Source organism: Gossypium hirsutum, chromosome A05 (genome assembly GCF_007990345.1).
Source record: "Gossypium hirsutum isolate 1008001.06 chromosome A05, Gossypium_hirsutum_v2.1, whole genome shotgun sequence".
NCBI classification, from domain to species: Eukaryota; Viridiplantae; Streptophyta; class Magnoliopsida; order Malvales; family Malvaceae; genus Gossypium; species Gossypium hirsutum.
In genome coordinates, this window is record NC_053428.1 from 17,481,602 (window position 1) to 17,503,778 (window position 22,177).

A 22,177-nucleotide genomic window follows, 5' to 3' on the forward strand; every position below is an offset into this window, starting at 1 on the left:
CACTGCCTACAATATATGATTATTGAATTTACCGACATCGTTTAAACGTTAGGGTTACTTATACATTATTATTAATTTTATCAATAACAATCTTTTTGTTGGGTCTAGAAGTTATAGGTTATTAATTTTTATCATTTCTTGCTGTAACACTTCTTATCTTAAAAACTCAAGTAATAAATATTACATTTAGCACTGAGTTTACAATTAAATACTTATAATTTGAACTTTTATTAAGGTCGCGTTACACTTTTTAGAACCTGGTTAGTCTAACAATAAAATTTCATTTCATTTCAAACACGTTTCGAGTCCCTTTAGGCAAACTAAATTTTTTTAGTTCTAAGTTTGTATGTCTCGAGACAATGACTCGAATATCTCGAGACATTGTCATATTACTATAGAACTTTAGCTTCAAAGCTGCATTGTCTCAAGATAAATGGGTTTAGATTTAGAAATATTGGAGCTTTTGTCTCTAGACAAAGTCTAGTATGTCTCGAGACATGATCTTATACTTTTTAACTTCGAAGTTTTTATATCTCGAAATACTAGAGTGTATTTCTTACATTACTTTGTTCGGACTTAACACTCATTTTTATCTATAAAAAACAATATTAAAAAACATTTTTAAAAAATGTATCTAATTTGAGTATAAATTTAAAAGCAACTCAATGTAATTATCAAAAGAAATTAAATTTACCTTAAAGATAGATATATAAATAATTATCATAAATTATTGGAGAAACATGTAAAATTATAAATGCGTTATTAAGTGATTTAATCAACTTTTTATCAAAATTAGCAAGAAAATGGTTTTTTGCATTGAAGCTAGAACGATTCTTGAAGGTTTACGTATTGTATGGGAGAAAGGTTATAAGACAGTTGGAAATAAGATGCAACAATGACAATGTACTACTTGTAGAGCCTGTTTATATAAGTAGTACTGCTAGTAATAACCTAATTAAATTATGTTTAATCAATACCTTAAGGGAAATTAAAAGACAATAATTCGTCACATTTCTAGGTTTTAAAATATGATTGATCAAATGACGAAATGTGGTTATGATAATTAGTTTGGATTAAAGTTTTTCGAAAATCTCCTAATTTTGATGATGTTTGTTTTTACTTAACAAAATAAAGTCAGGTAGGCGCATATCTTACTGTATAATTGCTTTTATGTATTTAAATAACTTTTTTATCTAGTCGGAATGGCAAAATTGGGCGACTGAGCCTATAAATACACGGCACCATCGTTGGCTTTTCCTTTCTCTTCTTTTTGTTCAAAGCACCATCCCTGGCTCTCAGTTCATATACACATATAATATACGTATATTAGTTACAAATATTCTGCATACGAGATATAGAATGCAAGCTGGAAGTATATAGGGTTTTAAGGATTCCCGGTTACATTCGCAAAACAGAAAATGAAAACAACGGTCTCTTTCTTGTTGATTTATTCATTCCGTTGGTCTGTTAAAATTTCTCGGCAATAACATTTGAAATGGATAATTTCAGGGTGAGCTGGAGGGAGAAGAAAGAAGGCGACTGGAGGAGTTGGTCGAAAATAATCCCGATGACTCTTCCCTTCATTTTCAACTTGTAAGCTGTAAATAAGAAGAAGAATAATAGCAATTATTGGTTCCTTTCTGTTTCCTTTTTTGTGCGGGTGTTTGTTCTGAGCTAATATCGGTACTAACAGAGGAAATGCACATGTGATTTTGCATTGCAGGGAGTATGCTTGTGGGAGACTCAGACGGAGAAAGAGAAAGCGGCGGAGCATTGGGTGATTTCCGTTAAACAAAACCCTAAGAACGCAGCTGCCTTCATCTACTTGGGCCATTACTACGCCACCGTTTCGGTCGATATCCCCAGAGCCATCAAGTGTTACCAGCGAGCGTTATCCCTTAATCCCGATGATTCCGATTCTGGGGTATCTATATTCCTCCTCCTCCTCCCCTCCCATATTTTTCTCTTTCGTTTTTTTTCTTCTTGGATTGACCTTAAATGAAATAAAACACGCTTACAGGAAGCTTTGTGTGATTTGTTGGATAGTCAAGGCAAGGAGACCTTGGAGGTCGCAATTTGCAAAGATGCTTCTCACAACTCTCCCAGGGCTTTCTGGGCTTTCCGCCGATTGGGTTGTCTCCAGGTTTTCTTTTTGTCTTTTATCACTCGAAAGACTTGATTTTTTTTTATTGGTGTGCATCTGCATTAATTGGAGCAGGTGCATCAAAAGAAATGGTCTGAAGCTGTACAAAGTCTTCAACAAGCTATTCGGGGCTATCCGACTTCTCCTGATTTGTGGGAAGTAAGTTTTTCATTTAATTCTACCATCTACCTGTTCTGTTTTCAAAATGCTGTTTAATTTTGTTCACCCTATTCTAATTATAACTAATTGTCTTCTAGGCTCTTGGTCTTGCCTACCACCGGCTTGGCATGTTTACTGCTGCTATTAAGGTATTTCACTTTCCTTTCACCTTTTAAACTCATTTTTTCCTTTACTTTCCCCTTTTCTATTTGGAGCAATATACTCTCCTAAACTTATTCAGTATGTGTTTCGCATATCAAATATGGAATTTGGGTAAGAAAGCAATAAACTTGAATGCCCTCATCAGATAATGCTACGTAATGCTACTATCTCTTGTGCTTAACTGGGAAATACTTGAAAACAAGCAGTTAACTGCATGCTGTTTTCTCGTGGACAAATGAACATGCAGAAAGCAAGACAGTCCATTCATTTTCGATATTTTCTTTTTCGTCTAAATCATATTTATGCTCACCATAACCAATGTTCATCTTCAGCTGTCTAAAGAATTCTTTCATAAATTTATATGCTGGGTCCTATATAACCATTGAGCAATTAATTTATTTTGGCATTTTTAACAGTCCTATTCACGTGCAATTGAATTAGAAGATTCAAGAGTCTTTGCGCTGATTGAATGTGGAAACATCTTTTTGATGCTTGGTTCCTTTAGAAAGGTAAAACCTTTTTGTTATGTTTTCCCTTCTAACTCACCGAATGTCATTACCTTTTAATTTTATGAGATAGAACCTACCTTCACTTTTTAAGCAATATCCATGTGATAGCTTAGAGTTAAAGTTAATCTCAATGGGATCTTATGAGGTGGTAGTTATGAAATGTTTCACAGTTAGCTATTGATATCCTTTTTTGGCTCAAAATTAGGAATTGATTCTGTTTATTGATTCTTCATTCAGTCATTTGACAAGCTAGTCTAATGAAATCTCGTGTACTCTAATGAAAATTTTCTCAGTTAGCTATCGATATCCTTTCAATTCATTCCTTTTTTGGAGTGCTCACGGATGTTAAGCTGACAAGTTATGATTTTCATTTATTGCACTACTCATCACATACTCTTTATGAAATGATGACAATCGCGTGTGGTACCATTGTCTTTGTTCATCAAGGGAATTGAACAATTTCAGCAAGCACTAAAGATCTCGCCACAAAACATGTCTGCACTCTATGGACTTGCTTCTGGACTGCTAGGTATGGCAAAAGAATGTAGAAATTCAGGAGCGTTCAGATGGGCAGCTTCATTATTAGAGGTTAGTCATCTTTCAGTTTGATTGAATGGCTTGCAACTTTTATGACAGAAAAGACAAGAATATAATATTAATATTTTGGTCCTGGATTGTTGCAGGACGCATGTAAAGTTGCAGAAGCAAGCATCAAATCAGCTGGAAATTCATCATGTACATGGAAGTTGCATGGTGATGTTCTGGTAAAAAATCTATGTTTAGCCCTTAGATGTCCCTTGATTTTTTTTTTTTGGGGGTGGGAGGCTTTTTATTTTGGTGGGGTGGGGCCATATATTTTGCAACCCTATTGTTGAAACATGACTGATTCAATTTTGAGGGATATTCTTCTCCTGGCCAGCTTACATATGCACAAGTTTTTCCATGGACAGAGGAGAGCCAGAGTTTAGAATACAATGCAGAAACTTTCAAGAAGTCCGTATACACATGGAAGAATACCTGTCGTTTGGCTGCTAAATCTGCCAGAAACTCTTATCAACGAGCTTTGCACTTAGCTCCATGGCAGGCTAATATCTACATTGACATTGCAATTAGTTCTAATCTTATCTCTTCTTTCAATCAGGATTACACACTTGATAAGTGTACTTGGTAAGATCTTAGGTGGTTTTCTTTACAGAACCGTTTCATGCTCCTGCAGATTTGCTCTTTTGACTTACTATCTTTTTTATCAGGAAGTTACCCGAGAAGTTGACACTGGGGGCTTTAGCACTAGAGGGTGAGAACTCTGAGTTCTGGGTGGCTTTGAGCTGTTTGACTGAGTGTAATGCACTTAAGCAGCACTCGTTAATTAGGGGACTGCAGTTGGATGTGTCTTTAGCCTATGCTTGGGCATATCTTGGAAAGGTACCATCCACTTATTTTATTTTCCTGGATTTAGATTGTAATTTGAAAATAAATGAAACCAACTTATGAAACCAACTTTGTTATTTATTTATGAATTGACTAATATTGCATTTACAATGTGTTTAGTATGTAGAAAAATAAATCCTGTATAGGCAGGCTATATTCTATGGGAAGAATGTTAACGATTTCAGATGTCATATTCAATAGATGGTTAGTAGTTGCTGTGTTAGAAGTCACTTTCTATGGATGTTCAGGAGCTTGAAAATTGTGCAATTCTTAGCTCAAATGCAACCCTAAGGTTAACCTTTGAAGTGTGTGCTTAAACTTGTCTTGATCTACTCTTGTTGTTAAGAGTCTAATTGTTGATGCCTTGATGGGTATCTACCGCCTCTATATTTTGGCAGCTTTATAGAGAAGAGAATGAGAAGAAATTGGCTAGGCAAGCATTTGACTGTGCTAGAGGTATAGATCCATCCCTGGCATTACCATGGGCTGGCATGTCAGCTGATGCTCATACTGGGTAAATTTTTTACTTTTTTCTGTTACAAAAATATTTAGAAATGATTTTTCAGTTAATAGTCATATCAATACTGAACCATACTTAATTTTTTAGGGATTCAACACCAGATGATGCTTTTGAGAGCTGCCTACGTGCTGTGGAGATATTTCCCGTAAGTGTTGATATCATGTTTTATGCTCTTCCCAAGGTATGAAATTAACCTTGAATTAATTGTTTGCTGTATAATCCTGTACGGTCAGCAAAGAAATTAAGGCCGTAACCATATCCTACCAGAGCAGTTTTAACTGCTGGGCTTGACCTGCATTTTACAAATACTTTATGCAACTGTAATCAGATCTTTGCTTTATTTGCAGCTTGCAGAGTTCCAAATTGGACTTGCTAAGCTTGCTTTACTTTCTGGGAACCTTTCTTCTTCGCAGGTATTGTAGCTAAAATGTTACAGCACATCATCTTCATAAAAAATAAGAAAAAACACACACGAGAAAGTCGCTAAAGAAAGTCAACCGCAAAAATATTTGAAGCATACCACTATTTGGGAATGATATACCTGTAGCAACAGCTGATAAGAACCATGCTTTAACAAGTATTTGTTTGATAGTTCTAGTGTTTTATAACAGGTATTTGGAGCTATCCAGCAGGCTGTGCAACGGGCACCGCACTACCATGAATCCCATAATTTAAATGGGCTAGTTCACGAGGCACGTATGCAGTTTCAAACTGCCATTGCATCTTACAGGCTAGCTCGCTATGCCATCAACATTTCTTTAGGCACTGTCCTCAAATCTCACTTGAAAGACATATCAACTAATTTGGCTAGATCACTTAGTAAGGTAAAGAACCTTTTCACATTTTTAATGTAAATGTGTAGTTTTTGCAGACTTTTGTTGATATATTCTTTTAATTTAATCTTATTGTCACAGACTCAGTAACATAAAACATTTAGTTTTCCTTTCCTGAATAACCAAAAGGCTTTTTTCCCTTTTATTTCATGGGCAGGCAGGGAATGCCATTGGTGCTGTGCAAGAATGTGAAGACTTGAAGAAAGAAGGTTTTAATTATATTGATATCTGATTACTCAGTGGTAGCTTGTTTACATTTTCTATATTGCTATGCTTTATTCTGGTAGGGGAAGGAGTTGGACTCATGCAGCAATGGTTCTTTTCAGTGAGTCCAACATTTCACTGAAGTTAATGCAACGTGCATCTGCTAACATATCATAGTATAGGTGTTTTCTTGGGAAAGCATACCCCTTCAGTCTTTTAATGGCTATCATGTTCTTCCTGATCTGATTCAGAAGTGTGGATAAAAAACATAGTTGACTTTTGACTTCACAAGATTCTATGTTTTTTTTTTAATGATCTAGATTCTATGTTTGATCTTTCAAAAGGCGTGATTAATCTCTTCTATGTTAATATATATTTTTTTGTAAGGTATGCTTGATGCTGAAGGTTTGCAAATATATGCTTTCTCCTTATGGCAATTGGGTGAGAATGATTCAGCCCTCTCTGTGACTAGGGCCCTGGCTGCCAGCGTTTCTACCATGGATAGGATATCTGCAGCTGTGTCTGTTAGTTTCATTTGTAGATTGCTGTACTACATTTCTGGACCGGATTTAGCAATTGGTAGCATTCTGAAAATGCCGAAGGAATTATTTCATAGTTCAAAAATAAGCTTTATTGTGTCTGCCATTAATGCTCTGGATCAGAATAATAGGCTGGAATCGATTATTTCAAGCAGTCGATACTTTCTTGCATCACAGGAGGAGATCACTGGGATGCATTATCTAATAGCACTTAGCAAACTAGTATGCCTTCTTTGTCGATTTTAAATTGAGTATTCTATTCTGTACTAGTTTAGGCCCTATGCATTTATTGTATGTCACTATACCTTTGGTTTACGCAGATTAAACATAGGACAAAGCACTATCTTGGGTTTCAGAATGGAGTCAACCATCTTAGAAAAGCTCTTCACATGTACCCTAACAGTATTTTAATAAGGTATATTTTGATTCTAGCTAGCAATTTTTGGAAGTCCCTAAGCAATGATTAGGAATTTTAATAAGGTTCTATTAGTTATTACCGTGTGCATATTGATGCTACCTATACTAAACATGCAATATATAATATTTTTTTCTTTTAGCTTTCTGTCAACCTACTTGCAATTCTAACATGAGTGTTGTGGGAACAGGAACCTACTTGGTTATCTTTTGCTATGCAGTGAAGTATGGGGAAATAGTCATGTGTCAAGTAGATGTTCCGTCGTTGACGATTCTGACTCTAAGAACAAAGAGGGCTTAAAATCGGCCTGGGAGATTTCCAGTGCTGGGGCAGTTGCTTGCCATGCGATCGGCAATAGTGAACCGAGATTCTCTTTCCCAACATGTAGCTGTCAATGCACGAGTTCTGGAGCCATGCAAGAATTGCAGAAGTATTTTAACTATTACCTGCTATCAGTTTATTTATTTCTTTCATGGTTTTTGGCTTGTAGGTTATTACTCTAGAAAACCAGTTGGTTTTTGTCTGCATTTCAGGGGGAGTATGTTATTGCAGTCTCTGCATGGAATACATTATGCAATTCCTAAATTTGGCACACATAACAATTTTCTTTCCTCTCCCTTAAGAAAGGCTGCCTGCGTCCCCTCCCCTCGAAGGAGAGGATGCAAATATCTTTGGTTTTAGTTGGAAATTGAGTCTATGAAGACATTCCTTGCAGTTCAATCTGAACTGTTTTTGTTGGTTATGTAATTAAGGATGACTTGTTGTGTCTATTCTAAATTTGCAGGTGCTTACGGCGGGAGCCATGGAACCATAATGCCCGATACTTGCTTATCCTTAATCTTTTACAGAAAGCACGTGAAGAGAGATTTCCTGTAAACATCTGTATTGTTCTTGAGCGTCTCATAAGTGTGGCTCTTTCTAATGAGTTCTATTCTGGAAAAGAAGCCATTTGTCAATATCAGAAGTTTCAGATTTATTTATGTGCTTCTGAAATTCTTTTGCAAAGGGGGAATATAATGGGCTGTATTGACCAAGCCAAAAATGCTTCAGCACTTTCTCTTCCGGATAGCTTCCAGTTTTTCGGACACTTACTATTATGTCGCGCCTACGCTGCAGAAGGAAATTTAAAATTTTCTAAAGAAGAGTATGAGAGGTGCTTGGAGCTTAAGACAGATTTTCTAGTTGGTTGGCTATGCCTAAAACTGATGGAATCTCAGTATGAAGAGCAACCTGTTTCAAATATTTTTGAGTTAGCCTTCAAGGAAGGCTCAGAAGGGAGGAATAATTCATGGAATATGTGGATGGCTGTATATAGTTTAGTGATGGGCCTGATATGTTTATGGAATCGGGACTTTCTTTCAGCAGAGGAATTTCTGGAACAACCTTGTTCGTTGACCAGTGCTGAGAGCTGCATTTTCCTTTGTCATGGTATCCACCTATTGATGGAGATTATTTTTTTGGATGATTTCTTTTAAGTGTCTAACATGCTTCTTTAAAGTTCAGCTACATATGGATTTTTTTATACTTATCTTTTTTGAGTTATAAAATTTCCCTTCAAATAGAGACTATAATTGATGATTCAGGTGTCACTTCTATGGAGATTGCAAGGAGGTATCATGATTCGCAATTTTTATCCAGTGCCATAAGGAGTCTCAGTAAAGCTCATATAACTTCTTCGGTCCCAATACCCATTGTCTCAGCATTGTTAGCCCAAGCAGAAGGAAGCATTGGTTCTAGGAAAAAGTGGGAGAGAAATCTTCGCCTTGAATGGTTTTCTTGGCCACCAGGTCCACTCCTAGTCCACCCTCTATTTTTAATGTCTTATATATACATACACGCATTTTTCCACTAAAGGTTTATGTGTGCACACACGTCTGTGAAATTGGTTGATTACTTGGCATGTTGCTTGAAATTTTGAAGGGATTATAAAAGAACAAGCTCTACCATCAATTGCAATATTAACACCTCCTCCCTTGACTGGTTGATGGATGAGAGTTTCTTGTTCCATATAAAGGGGAATGGCAAGGAGTTGGGGTTGGTGCACTATACAGATTTCGAAGTGCTTGCTAGTGTTCAGTGCCTAAATAATGTTTATGTTTTTTAAAGTTAAGCTCTGACCAAAGAGCAATCATTTGATGTCTATCCCAAAACCGTTGAACAAAAATACAAAGAGCCACAAGCAAGCATTTAAGAAGGCTATAGTTGGGTTAGTCTTCCCCTTGGAAACATTACCTTTTCTCTTGTACATGTAAACCTAAAACGTCCCAACTAGCTTTCATCAACTCGTGCCGAGGACCCCAGTTGTCTTGTCAATTACCAGATGTATACCAAGTACAATGATATTTAACTGAATGATTAAAAAATAGGCAAACCTCAAGTTCTGTCAAATAAATATTAAGAAATAAGAGCATTATGATGTTATGTAGCACTAAGGATTGTAATAGATCTGTGACTATTATATCAAATCAATCAGTTCATCCGGGTCTTGCAAAAGCGGATCTTGCAACTTTTTATGGCAGTTGTATGCAGAGTAGTTGACTGGTGCCAGACATTAGTATTCGTTGTCACTGAATATTCTGTCAATGGATCCATAGCTACATCCGTCTAATTTCATAAGCTGGCTTGATACATAAATGTTTCTTGACTGTGTGATTCTAGGATTCGATGCTAATGCCTTCAATGATAATTGAGGTTCTTTTTTTTGTGTGTATGTGTGTGCGTGCAGAAATGAGACCAGCAGAGCTGTTTTTTCAAATGCATTTGCTTGCAAGACAGATTGCATCCGAGTCTGACAGTTCATCCAGGGTGGAGGGCTGCCAAAGTCCCCTGCAATGGGTTCTTCGAGCCATTCACACAAACCCTTCTGACTTGAGATATTGGAAAGTTCTGCCAAAGCTTTTGTAACAAGAGAGACTCAATTCCGCACATTGAACAATAGCACACAACTTTTCAAGATCCTACTTTGTTTATACAGATTATAGAATGAATCCCTAGGACTACTTGTTCCTCATCGTACAATCGGGTTTTGTAGATTGACCTGTGTTTTCTTGAATGCAATTAATTAACCTCCAATTTTGTCAAGTAATTGGCAGCTGCTTCCTAAATATAGTTATGGAAAGTTCTGATACTCATTGCAGCGATCTGCTATCCAGAAGCAAATAAGAAATTAAGAGAGACCGTGAGCATTCAACGACGAACGAGGCAGTTTCTTCCGAGTTCTATTTCATTTCCCGATGTCATTTGTAATTTTTCTATAACAACAATAAAAAAGATTGTATGTATGTAGAGTTGTTTGGTTATTTGAATAGGAGCGAACTTATCTTGTTAATTGGCATTTGCCAAGAATAACGTGCGCAAATGGTAGCCGGCCACGTCCTCATCAAGATGAGGCTGGTAGTCGCAAAGAGGGATGTAATTAACAAATATTAAACTGAAGCAGGGTGGGAGTGAGAAATGATACATCTAAAGTCCATAAAGATTGATAGTAATTTTCAATATCAGACATCTATTGTGAAGTGCTAACTACAGAGCAGTGATAAATTTCGCAATATTTGTCCCTTCCACTACCACTCGAGTTTCCCATCCTAACCACACACATTGAATTTGAGGGTTCCATTCAATTTGCAAAATGGCCCAAAAAATATCAATGATACATGCGGAACATAAAAGAGCCCGTTCGCATCGCAATACTCTGCCCTGGGTATGGGCTTGATCAGCTGAATAACTAGTCATGTGAAATAAGTGGGTTAGGTTACAACTTAGAAGCTTTGGGAAAGAAATCGGAAGATGTTGATGCAAACCTCAGCAATATTTTCATCAAAGCCTGCGTGGGTGAAAGCAGTACACCGCACATCCTCCACCGATTCCAATTCCATGGCTGCTACCGTCCCCGCCCCCAAGTGGGCTCAGAAGACCGTAACTCTTCCTCCCCTTCGGCGGGGCTGCCATCTCGTTACGTCTCAGGTAACAATTCAAGCCTCCTGTTCTTGCCTGCCAATTCCATTTGTTTTCCACAGTTAACTTTTCTTTTGGGAGTCAGATATTGAAGGAAATTAGGCCAGATTTATCAGAATTTAAGTGTGGCCTTGCTCATCTATTCCGTGAGTTCTCTTTCACTATTTTTCACTTCACTTCTTTCATCCTCTCTCTGTACAATGATTTTTTTTAGAAAAGAGTTGTATCTGTATGTATAACGATTTCAAAATTCCAGTGCAACACACGAGTGCTTCTCTTACTATCAATGAAAATTATGACTCGGACGTTCGTGACGACACCGAGACGTTCCTCAACAAAATAGTTCCTGAGGTATAGAGATAACAGAATACAGAGTAGAGGGTTTTGTTTTTATTTTCTTTTAAATGGTGCTTGAAATTTCATTCTTCATTTTGCAGGGAAGATCTGCGCCTTGGAAGCATACGCTTGAAGGCCCTGATGACATGCCAGCCCATATCAAATCATCAATGTTTGGCTGCGCCCTCACGTGCGTATACTTCGGTTTGATAAGAATTAAGATTCACTTTTTTTTCCTTTTAATTGCTTCCAAGGATTTGATCTTCAGTCTTCATTTCACCTGATCTTTATGTTATTCTTACAGGATTCCCATTACAGATGGACGTCTTAACATGGGAACTTGGCAGGTACATCATATTTGGCAAATACTGACAATGATCATCACACTGTATATATGGTCTTTATCTTTGACTGCCCATATGCATTAAGAACATGAATGTTCCCACTTCTCATGCATTGCATCTCGTGCTTTGAATGCCCTCGCTTAATTTGCCCTGCGGTTGCTAAAACTTGGGTTACATCTTGTTTGAATTTGCTTTACGGTTTTCCTACTTAACAAATCGTACAATTTATGCATTGAGAAAATGAATGTTCCCACTTCTATGCGCTGCATTTCTTGCTTTGAATGCCTGTGATCAATTTACCCCGCAAATGCTAAATCATGTGTAACATCTTGTTTGAATTTTTAATTTATTTATATATTTTTTCACACTGTTATGCTTCAGGGGATTTGGCTTTGTGAGCATCGCGATGCACCAACAGCTCGTAGGGTGGTGGTGACCCTCAATGGCATCTGAGGTACTATATACAGATGCTCTGTTTCCCTCATCTGTGTAATGGTATTGTACTTAAGATGGTCTCGTAATGAGATTTGATGGGATACATCAATATGAGTTCGAACTCTATAAACTAGTCAGTGTCTTTTGTCGAAATAACATTTACAGCAAGATGCTATGGCATGATTATAGTTAGTTTTGATCAATCTGTTCCGTCCTAATCTCTGTTCAATCGATTTCATAAGAGATCTCCCCAACCTTAAACTTCTCTTCCATAGTTATTGTCGAGTAAGAATTTTTACTTCTATCCCTTTGCTTTCGTTGATTTCTTCTCATTTTTATTTCTTGTGTAGCCTACATTGGTCTTCTTTTTGTTTGTTAAGTTTAATTTTAGAGCCCCAGCAAAAACGTCGAGAAACACCCACGAAAATCCGGCGAAAATCCGGCGAGGGTGGTGTCAGGGAGACTACAGCCGCCAGAGGAAGTTTTTAACCCACCTCATTCTGCCGGCCAAAGGCATATAAGAAAATGGAGGTGATCGGAACCCACTTTATTGTTAAAAAAGCTAGAAAGCTGGGATAAGAGAGTTAGAGAAAGCGTTTTAGAGACCTATAATGGAAAATTTTCAATTCACTCGATTTCTCTGTTAAGATTAATTGATGAGATATTTTTTAAACTTAAAAAATGTGCTGGATATTGTTGATCAGTTCACGAAATATCCAAATTTTATTTTACTTCAGACAACATTATTGAAAAAAAATGAAAGTAATTTTCATAAATGACTTAAATTGTAATTCATGATATTATTGGAAGGGATAATTATGAACTTGAATTTAAGCTGTGAATTTTTTTCTTTTTAGTTTTTTAAGTTAGAATTATATAATTAATAGTTTCAATTATTTTAGGAGAGAATTTACACAAATTAAATTCAAATTAATTAAATTCTAAAAAAAATCAAATTAATTAATTATAAATAAATCAGATAAAAAGTAACTAAAATAATTTGGAAATTTGGTAACATTATTATTGTACGAGTACTATCGCTTCAATAGGTTAAATTGTATCAAAGATAATTATTTACTTTTTACATTTTAGAATATGTACTTCTGATCAATTTTATTAATAATTTTTTCAAATAACTTCACATGATTTTACTTTAAATATCTCATGACATGAAATATACATTTTAACTTTTTTTTTAGAATTGGACATATTTTTTATATATTTTTTTTGTTTTTCTTAATATGTAAAAAGATCGTCCAATCCTATGTGATCACATATTAAAAAAAAAAGTAATCCCTCTGAAAAATAAAGAGAATAGAATTATCAAATTATTTCTGCCAAAAAAAATTATAATAGAGGGACTAAATAAGATAAAAAATCTATACTAAAGGAACTTCAATAGAATTTGACCACTACTAAAGGGCCGAAAATAGTAAAGTAGAGGCCGACGGAAAAGAGAGAAAGAAAGGACGGAATGGCAGAGAAATCACCGGTGAAAGAAGCTGCTTCCTCAGAGAGCATCCCCATCTCGAACTCAAACCAGTTGAAGCCATCTCCCCAATTCCCCTCCAAATTCTCTTCCCAAACGGCACCCAACTCTGAAGTCCCCTCCACGCCCACCAGCCGTCCTCCTTCCGCCGATGCCGACGTCGTTTACGTCCCCAGCTACTCCCGTAAGTGCTGCTGCACTGCCTCTTCTCTCTCTCTCTCTCTCTCTCTTCTCTTAGACTTCTTTCTTCCCTCTTCCCTCCCCCTATTTTTTCTCTTGCTTGGTTGTTGTTAATCGATGCTGTTTTTCTTCCCTTGTTTTTTTGGGGTTAAAATAAACAGGGTGGTTCTCGTGGGATAAGATAGACTCTTGCGAGTCCCGTTTCCTTCCGGAGTTTTTCGACGGTCGCTCGGCTTCCAAAGGCCCTGGTCTTTACATTTATTACAGGAACTCAATTATAAAGCTATTCAGGGTAAACCCTTCCCGTAAGATTACCTTCACTGACGTCAGGAAGACTCTTGTTGGTGATGTTGGATCCATTCGGAGGGTTTTCGATTTCCTTGACCACTGGGGTCTCATCAATTACTCTGCCTCCTCTGCTCTTTCCAAGCCCTCCAAAGATACTGGTTCTAACATTAAATCCTCAGATTCCCCTTCTGTTGAATCCCCTTCTTCTGCTGCCCCCACCTCCAAACACTCCTCTAATTCCAGGCGAATCTGTGGGGCGTGCAAGTCTCTTTGTACCATTGCTTGCTTCGTTTGCGACAAGGTATCCTTTTTCCCTTCTTAATGTTATTAACATAGTTTTCTTACACCCTTTTCTAGTACTGTTCTCTTTTATTGTTAAGTCCTCCTAATCATTATCTTAGTTTAATTAAGGAAAGGCCACTACTTTACACTCATGCTTCTAGGTTAACAATCGATTTACCATGAGCTGCTGTGTTTTCTTACCCTCTTTTTTTGTGCAGTATGACTCCACCCTGTGTGCAAGGTGTTATGTTCGGGGCAATTTCAGGGTTGGTCTAAGCAATGCTGATTTCAGGCGGGTAGAGATCACTGATGAAGCCAAGGCAGATTGGTCAGAAAAAGAGACATTGCTGCTTCTGGAAGCCATTATGCATTATGGTGATGACTGGAAGAAGGTTGCACAACATGTTGGTGGTAGAACCGACAAGGATTGTGTGGCTCATTTCGTTAAGCTTCCTTTTGGGGAGGAATATCTCAGACATCCATTATCAAACGATGATGAATCTGGATTTGAAACTAATAAAAGGATGTGCCTCACGCCTCTGGCTGACGCAAGCAACCCAATCATGGCTCAGGTATGTCTTTTTCTCGTGTTTAACTCGGAACATCAAATAACATGGACTAGGAAATTGCTAAGCTAATATTTGGGCACAAAAGCACCTAATGCTTGTACTTGCATCATCTTCATCACGAGTTCCTGCATGGCTGCTTAACTTGCTTTTTACACTGGTGCAACAAAGGTCTAGGGAATATGAAGTACCTGCATAAACTCAGTCATCAGTCAATCTATGCATTGCATGCTAGTGTGGATATCTTATCTTGTATTGGTCTATGAAGTGCTTTCCAAGTAATGGATTTGGATCATTTACAATTAGTTGCTGCTGTTCAACAATTTGTTTCTGTCGGCAATATTTATCCCATGATTCCATTTGAGGGGAAAGGGCTTAGTACTTTTAGTTGCATGCAAGATCCAATAGGTTATAAGCATTGACTTTATGCCCTAAATATATTTTAATTTTGTTCGGAAACATCAATTATTGGATGATGATGTAGTTTTGCTTTAGTAAACAATTTGTTTATACTTGCTACCTCCTTTTTTCAGGCTGCCTTTTTGTCAGCTTTGGCTGGTGTAGAGATTGCAGAAGCAGCTGCCCAAGCAGCTGTTTCTGTTCTATCTCAGGTCGACGGCATCACGGCTAGCAGAGTGGGGATTGGGTCTCTTGAAAGAAACTCGAAACGAGGTTTGAATCCCTTCTGGTTTTACCCTAACATTCAAGCATTGCAGCATTTACTTATTTAATCGCACTGTTTCCACATTGGTATTAATTGCAGTCTACCCATATCATTGCAACAAATGATGTAACTCTGTATTAAGCTTCCTTGTAGTCTGGCCATTTTCACATTTGATATGCTAAGAAGAGGTGGCTCCAAATGGTTTACATTTTAACATCTTCCTCAAGAACCAACCAAACCCGAAAGAAGTGAAGTTAGATAAATAAATAAGAAAGATCATCTAGCATTATTATCTGCACATCTCTTATCAGACTTGTTGGGATTTTGTTGGTGAGATTATTTCCTTCTGTCACAGAATCAGAAATTTCATCTAATGGTGACACCAACCAAAATGCATTGGAAAGAGCAGCATATGCAGATGCAAATTCACTACTTGACAAGGAAGAACTAGATATTGAAAGGGCAATTACTGGGATTACAGAAGTGCAGGTATGTATAAGATTTTCAAGATGAGTGTCTAGGATGATAGATGTCATATGATTATTTACTGTATATCTTGAGGTGTGCAGATGAAAGAGATACAAGACAAGTTTCTTCGTTTTGAGGAGATGGATTTGCAGACTGAGAAAGAGAGGCAACAATTGGAGAGCATGAAGAATCTCCTTTTTATTGACCAGCTCAATCTTTCATTTCGTAGAAACTATACATGAAATACTGAAAAAGTGGTGAAGAACAATTGTTTTCTTTTTCTTCTGTATTCTGCCTCTGCAGATGGTTATGGCCAAAGGAGAAAATTTCTTGAATTGCAGGTAAATTGCGTTACAATCTTTCTGAAGTATGTAGGCAAAAAAGTGAATCGCAGTTAGTATATAACCAAAGCTGGAAAAACCTGGTCCAACATTGTACAACATATGCTATGTGCTCTCTCTATTATAAATGAAAAATTGAAAACCATAACATCTGGAGCCGGAGACTGTAATTCAGGTCTTCAGCAAGCAACATATGCAATTCTGGTTAAATGGTAAATAGCGTGAATTCCTCTGATAATTGCTTGGGATAGCACATTAGACTATACAACTTCGATTAGTTTTTGCAAAATAATCAAACTTCAATTTACTATACAAAAAATTCTTTTGCAAATATATATAATAGTTTGATTATTTTTTTATTTACATAAAAAAACTAATTGCTTAAGGAAAGAATTAAAGTTTATTTTTTCAATTCAAAATTAATTTGAAAAAATAAAAAAAATTAATAAAAGAAGTCTAATCTCAATTGAAAGGAATGGAACTCAGCCCGACTGTTACATCAGCTGATTTACCAATGAAATTGTGAAATTTATATATAATAGGGTCCAATTGGATTGAACGGATTTTATTGTCGTTGGATTCTTGTATATTCGTCGTTCTGGACAGATCAGACCTGTAAAAATAACCTCTTTTCTTTTTGCCCTTTTAACTTATTTTGGGGTTCATTTTTCCCTTTAAAAATAAAAGATAATCTCTTCCTTTTTCCTGGTTACTTTTTTCGTTGGTTGCAAAGAAGTTATTGCATGGTAACGCCTTAGTTGGAAAAGTCAGAAATTTCTAAATTAGTGGGTCAAGTTAAGCTCACTGGGCCCATGACTCCTTTGATTAGTGGGCCCTACAAGAGCCCGGCGTGGTTTTTGTTTGTTTTTGCGTTGAGACGTTACGAAAAAAGGTGCTCAATAATCAGAGCTAGAGAGACCCCCTGACAACAACAGTATGTAAGAAAACAACGAAAATCAAAATAATTGATAAAAGTAGCCCTAAAACCTACACACCTGCTACCAGCAGCTGAAGGTGATAGGTAATCTTTCTTTTTTCATACATATATCGGAGTTCGATGCTTTACGACTAGGATTTCGATTTCGAATCATTTTGTTTTGTCCAATTTGATCCAAATAGTTGAAATTTTATTGAATATACAAAATTAACCATTTATCTTCGTTAATGCTGATGTTGTTATCTTTTACTACACAGTTGAGAGACAGCGGCAGCTTACGACACCCCTTTTAATTTACCTCATCATCACATGCCTACACGTGCCAGTGCATCGCCGACATTTCTTTTACCTTTCAAGAGACCCGTTAATTATATGCATCCCCGCCCCATTGGGCAGTAAGTAATTGAGCAGCTCATTACTCATTTAATTCATTTGCCAATATTACTTTTCCACCAACGGTGGGTTTGATTTTGGGAGTTTCAAAAATTAAATAAAATTTTCTGACCAAATAAATGTTGGTATTTAAATGGAACAGTGATGATTAAAGTTGTAAATGGATGAAGTGTTTGACGTATTACATGCAAACAAAAGTATGTTTGATTCATTTATATTTACAAATAGATTCATTTATAAATTCGTTTATTTAAAAATAATATTTTCCTACATATTCATTAAACATTCGTCAATATTAAATGAATCGAGCCTAACATATAAATAATTATTTAAACATATTTTAAATTCTCATAGTCTCCTAGAAACTGGAATTGGATTCTTCAGGCTTCGTCTCATCTAACCACGTCCAAGTGCCCCCGACCAAATATACGACAGACAGATCACGAATAAGAGACGGACCGACCATCAGCATTAATTGGCAAATTAAAAGGACTTTCACGTTACAACGATAAATAAGAAAGGTACTCTGGTGGGTGTATTCTAGACCTGACAGCCTTGTTGTACAGCACCTAAACTAATACTGTTCATATTTTGTGCATAGTAAATAAATAATTAATCCCTGATAATGATGATGATGATGATGATCTCACTGTTATCAATCTGAGAACCTGAACTTCAATATGAAGCCATCTCTCTTTTCTCTCTCCAATATGCTCATATACACACGCATAAATCCCTGCCATCTGCAACCAACTATGCATTGGCATTTATTACCACTCTCCTCTTCTCCAATGACTAACTAACATGAATCCCTATTAGATTTTTTTTAAGCCTCAACGTCAATTTCTCTCGTCTTTCCGAAAACCACTTCTAATTTTCTCCCCGTTTCGGAAGGCCTTTCAGGTGCGCTGTAGCAGCTGCAGCCTCGCGACCCTTAAAGCATTTTAAGATCAACCCTTCTCAAAATAACTTCTCTCCTTCATTTTAAGTGCTTCTCTTCATATATGTTTGGTTTGCATGTTACTTACCCTCGTTGTCCTATCCATTCCATTCACTCCCAATCACAAAGACTCTTCATTTGTTGCACAATCACAAACTTTTCTCACTTCCTGTCTCTTGTTTTCTCATTGCAAGACGTACAAGTTGGATAGCTGTGTTGGAAGATGTTAGCAGTTGAAGAAATTCTGAGTGAACTTGCCGAGGAGGAAGTAAACGGGCATGGGTTGCCGCCGGGGTTTCGGTTTCACCCCACTGACGAGGAACTGGTAACCTTTTATTTGGCTTCCAAGGTATTTAATGGAAGCTTCTGTGGAGTGGAGATTGCTGAGGTTGACCTTAACAGATGCGAACCTTGGGAGCTTCCAGGTATATATATGCTTTGCTTATCGACAAAGCCAAAATTAATAGCGTGATTATATGATATTACCCGGGAATATTCTCTATCCACCATACATCATTGCATCTTTTTTAGCATCTTACCGGACGGTTCTATAGATTCCTCAGATGAGTTCCGTTTCTTTCTTCTCAGCTGAGCCTGAGAAGATGCTCTTTTCCATGTCCCTTGTATTTTTTCTTTTTGGATAAGCTTAAAATCCTGGTTTCCTTTTCAGTGGAGTCTAGTTAAGAGAATGTAGACTAGTTAAGCTGTAGTTGTGTCTTCATAATCCTGTTGCATCTTGGTTTTGTTCTTCTATGAAGAAGCATAGTTTTGTGTTGGCCAGCGAGCGCCGAGATATTTTATATTAAAATAGGCCTAGAGCATTTTGTAAGGAGGAATTTGCAGTACATAAATGTTTAATAAGTATGTTTCCAGGAAATCCTGCAGCACACTCTAAACGGAAGAGCCCCTTGCTAAGAGCACGGGTCTTGTAAACTGTTAACATGTCCACCAAAATTCGGAGACATGTTGGGTTTAACGCCATATATATATTTAAAGGATTGGAACATTGTCTCATTGTCATGCAATATATACCATTAATATTCTGAGTCAATTCATAAATTTTGTGCACTTAAGAGACGGAAAATTTAATGGATTATTGATGAATACATATACGCATATTAAATATAAATATAAAGTCTTGTCCATCTTTAGTTGAAGCTAGTAAATATTTGTAGTAGCAATTAATTTGATGTGAACGGTGATCAGATGTTGCGAAAATGGGGGAGAGAGAATGGTACTTCTTCAGCTTGAGGGACAGGAAATACCCAAGCGGGCTGAGAACAAACAGAGCCACTGGAGCTGGGTACTGGAAAGCCACAGGCAAAGATAGGGAAGTGTACAGTGCCTCAACCGGAGCTCTTTTGGGAATGAAAAAAACCCTTGTTTTCTACAAGGGCAGGGCACCCCGTGGGGAGAAGACCAAGTGGGTCATGCATGAGTACCGCTTGGACGGTGACTTCTCCTGCCGCCCCTCCTGCAAGGTAATGGGCCCCACCGCCACACGTGCGCCGTGGGAATCTCATCTCAATCAACTTGTTTGTCGCTTTAAGGGTTTGACTTGTTATGTTTATACGATACATTTTGTGGAACTGATCATCTGCAATTGTTAAGGGGGGTATGGTGGTATTATGGTGTTGCGTGCATGCCGATTTGACAACTTTCACCATATTATTAATCACTCGAGCAAGCAGGGTAGTTTTTGATGTGATTGGTTTTGGTTTTTCACTTCATCACTGTTATATGGCTGTCAGTACGTAACAGTTACCATTTCTGCATTTAATTATCCTTATAAAGCTGCTTCACCTTCTGACCTTCGTTTTCTTAATTAGCATTAGCTAATTAACCTGTTAATGCACTAATTAGAAAGAAGGCTAAACCATGCACGCGCGAAACATGTTCCTAAGTCCAAACTAAATGGTTCTAACATAACCTGCTTTGTTTGTGCTTAAATCTTCTTGCCCTTACCACTTAATATGGTTTTTTTTGTAGGAAGAATGGGTGATTTGCAGAATATTTCATAAAACAATTGAGAAGAAGAATGCCCTTGCTCAAGGTCAAAGCTATGTACTGGCAGTGTCTTCGTCTTCAACAACTTTCTTGCCTCCATTGCTTGAAACTCCAACACCGTTGTTAAAATCTGAGTCTCAAACTCTAATGCAAGCTCACAACTCTTTTTTGATTCACCGCCATGAAAATGACCTGAAAAGCCTGATAAACCCAGTTGTCTCACAGTCCCAATCCCAGCTCTTCCCATCTAATGGACTCCAACCCTCCTATTCACCAACTTCCACTTTTGCCACAACCGACAAGAACGCTGTGACAAACACCACCACCACCACCTCATCAGCAGCTATGCTCTTCAAGTCCCTATTCTCACATCAAGATTGCTTATTTAAGGAACAAGCTGCTTTTCCCAAACAGTGTAAGGCAGAGGCTGACTTTTCCTATTTAAATCTGCCTGCTGCCAACACCTTGAACTGGATGGATAGGATTCATCCCAGCCCACCATGTCAAAACCCTTTGTTCTTCGACATGGATTATAGCGTGTTGGAGTTTGCTGAAGGTGTTAGGGGTACTGCTCGGGGGGACACTAACGCACATGACATGTCCACTTCAATTGCCATTAATAGGGCCAGCGGTCAGATGATTTTAAATCCTCCCACCACCACAGCCTCTGGAGAATCCGGGCCGCTAGATTGATAAAATCTGAAAATATTGTTAAGAATAGGATCACTACTATCTATCTATGTCCATATCAGTAGATTGGGTGATGAGTTTTAATCGTTACATTTACGTTTACGTGTATCTGGAGCAGAATTTAGTATTCATCAGCTCTAATGAATATTATTCTACTTACCTTTGTATTGTAGAACCTGCAGCCCGCTCTGCCAACAGCTTTTCTTAAAATTGTGATAAAAGAAAAAACCAAAAGCTGCTGCCGTTCCAGAGATACGCTTGAAGAGCTGCAATATAAAATTGGGTTGGAGTGTGAGACGAGGGCAAAGAAAAAGAAAAAGCTCCAATTGAATTATCCCTAATTGATTTAATAAAAAATTTGGAACTCTTAACAGTTAATCAATTTTTTTTTTTTTGAAATGTGTTAATCGGTCAAATTATTGTCAACTGAAATTTGATCATCTATTTTTTGTCCAAGACAAATTTAAAATATTAAAAAAATTTCATGACAAATTTTTTCTTTATTTTTAATTCAAAAAAGTTTAAAAGAAATAAAAGAACCAAAAAAAATATAATAACAAACATTTCATTATAAACATTAATTTTTTTTACTTTTCTCTGTTTAATTTTTTTGTTGACTGTTTTAAGGTTAATTTTAAGTTTTTTCAAATATTTTTAGTTTTCATATTTTTTTTTCAAGCTCATTGTCAAAACATTTATAAAAATATTAATTTGTATATGTTGGACTTATATAACGTATTAGATCTATCTTTTATTGGGCCTATAATATACTGTTATTAATAATTTTAATTACTAATTTAATTTGATTAATTACGTAATTTCAAACAAAATTAATGGATAACCGAAATACTCAAAAACTTTTAATTCATCTCACCAATTAATCTAATTAATTTAATTTAATAGGTAAATTCAATTAAAACCAAAAAAAAAATGCACTAAGCAAATGAGTGT

General features: G+C 36.8%; 4 protein-coding genes across 5 annotated transcripts; all 4 read left to right on the forward strand.

Annotated features, from left to right (window-relative positions):
• Nucleotides 1–1,209: 1,209 nt before the first annotated feature.
• On the forward strand, nucleotides 1,210–9,993 carry LOC107905746 (tetratricopeptide repeat protein SKI3). Its single transcript, XM_016832479.2, has 22 exons — nucleotides 1,210–1,430; nucleotides 1,510–1,593; nucleotides 1,724–1,924; nucleotides 2,021–2,143; nucleotides 2,219–2,302; nucleotides 2,401–2,451; nucleotides 2,881–2,973; nucleotides 3,421–3,561; nucleotides 3,657–3,737; nucleotides 3,893–4,140; nucleotides 4,224–4,395; nucleotides 4,800–4,915; nucleotides 5,009–5,066; nucleotides 5,269–5,334; nucleotides 5,533–5,745; nucleotides 5,912–5,963; nucleotides 6,346–6,719; nucleotides 6,818–6,912; nucleotides 7,103–7,342; nucleotides 7,697–8,340; nucleotides 8,496–8,699; nucleotides 9,638–9,993. Exons 1-22 carry the CDS (start codon nucleotides 1,419–1,421, stop codon nucleotides 9,814–9,816), a joined length of 3,531 nt encoding a protein of 1,176 aa, XP_016687968.1. The 5' UTR covers nucleotides 1,210–1,418; the 3' UTR covers nucleotides 9,817–9,993.
• A 372-nt stretch (nucleotides 9,994–10,365) lies between these two features.
• On the forward strand, nucleotides 10,366–12,184 carry LOC107905747 (UPF0047 protein YjbQ). Its single transcript, XM_016832480.2, has 6 exons — nucleotides 10,366–10,875; nucleotides 10,952–11,012; nucleotides 11,123–11,217; nucleotides 11,304–11,392; nucleotides 11,507–11,549; nucleotides 11,928–12,184. Exons 1-6 carry the CDS (start codon nucleotides 10,699–10,701, stop codon nucleotides 11,997–11,999), a joined length of 537 nt encoding a protein of 178 aa, XP_016687969.1. The 5' UTR covers nucleotides 10,366–10,698; the 3' UTR covers nucleotides 12,000–12,184.
• A 1,068-nt stretch (nucleotides 12,185–13,252) lies between these two features.
• Nucleotides 13,253–16,253, forward strand: LOC107905748 (SWI/SNF complex subunit SWI3B). The gene is made up of 6 exons (XM_016832481.2): nucleotides 13,253–13,654; nucleotides 13,812–14,239; nucleotides 14,439–14,792; nucleotides 15,320–15,458; nucleotides 15,806–15,939; nucleotides 16,020–16,253. Exons 1-6 carry the CDS (start codon nucleotides 13,456–13,458, stop codon nucleotides 16,158–16,160), a joined length of 1,395 nt encoding a protein of 464 aa, XP_016687970.1. The 5' UTR covers nucleotides 13,253–13,455; the 3' UTR covers nucleotides 16,161–16,253.
• A 1,974-nt stretch (nucleotides 16,254–18,227) lies between these two features.
• LOC107905749 (protein CUP-SHAPED COTYLEDON 3) lies at nucleotides 18,228–21,398 on the forward strand. Of its 2 annotated transcripts, none has more exons than XM_016832483.2 (4): nucleotides 18,228–18,492; nucleotides 18,724–18,954; nucleotides 19,736–20,010; nucleotides 20,519–21,398. In XM_016832483.2, the coding sequence occupies exons 2-4, from the start codon at nucleotides 18,753–18,755 to the stop codon at nucleotides 21,227–21,229; spliced, it is 1,188 nt and encodes a 395-aa protein (XP_016687972.1). In that variant the 5' UTR covers nucleotides 18,228–18,492; nucleotides 18,724–18,752; the 3' UTR covers nucleotides 21,230–21,398. The 2 variants fall into 2 exon arrangements, with proteins under 2 accessions (XP_016687972.1, XP_040969642.1); XM_041113708.1 differs by having other exon boundaries at nucleotides 18,242–18,600.
• The last annotated feature ends 779 nt before the right edge of the window (nucleotides 21,399–22,177 follow it).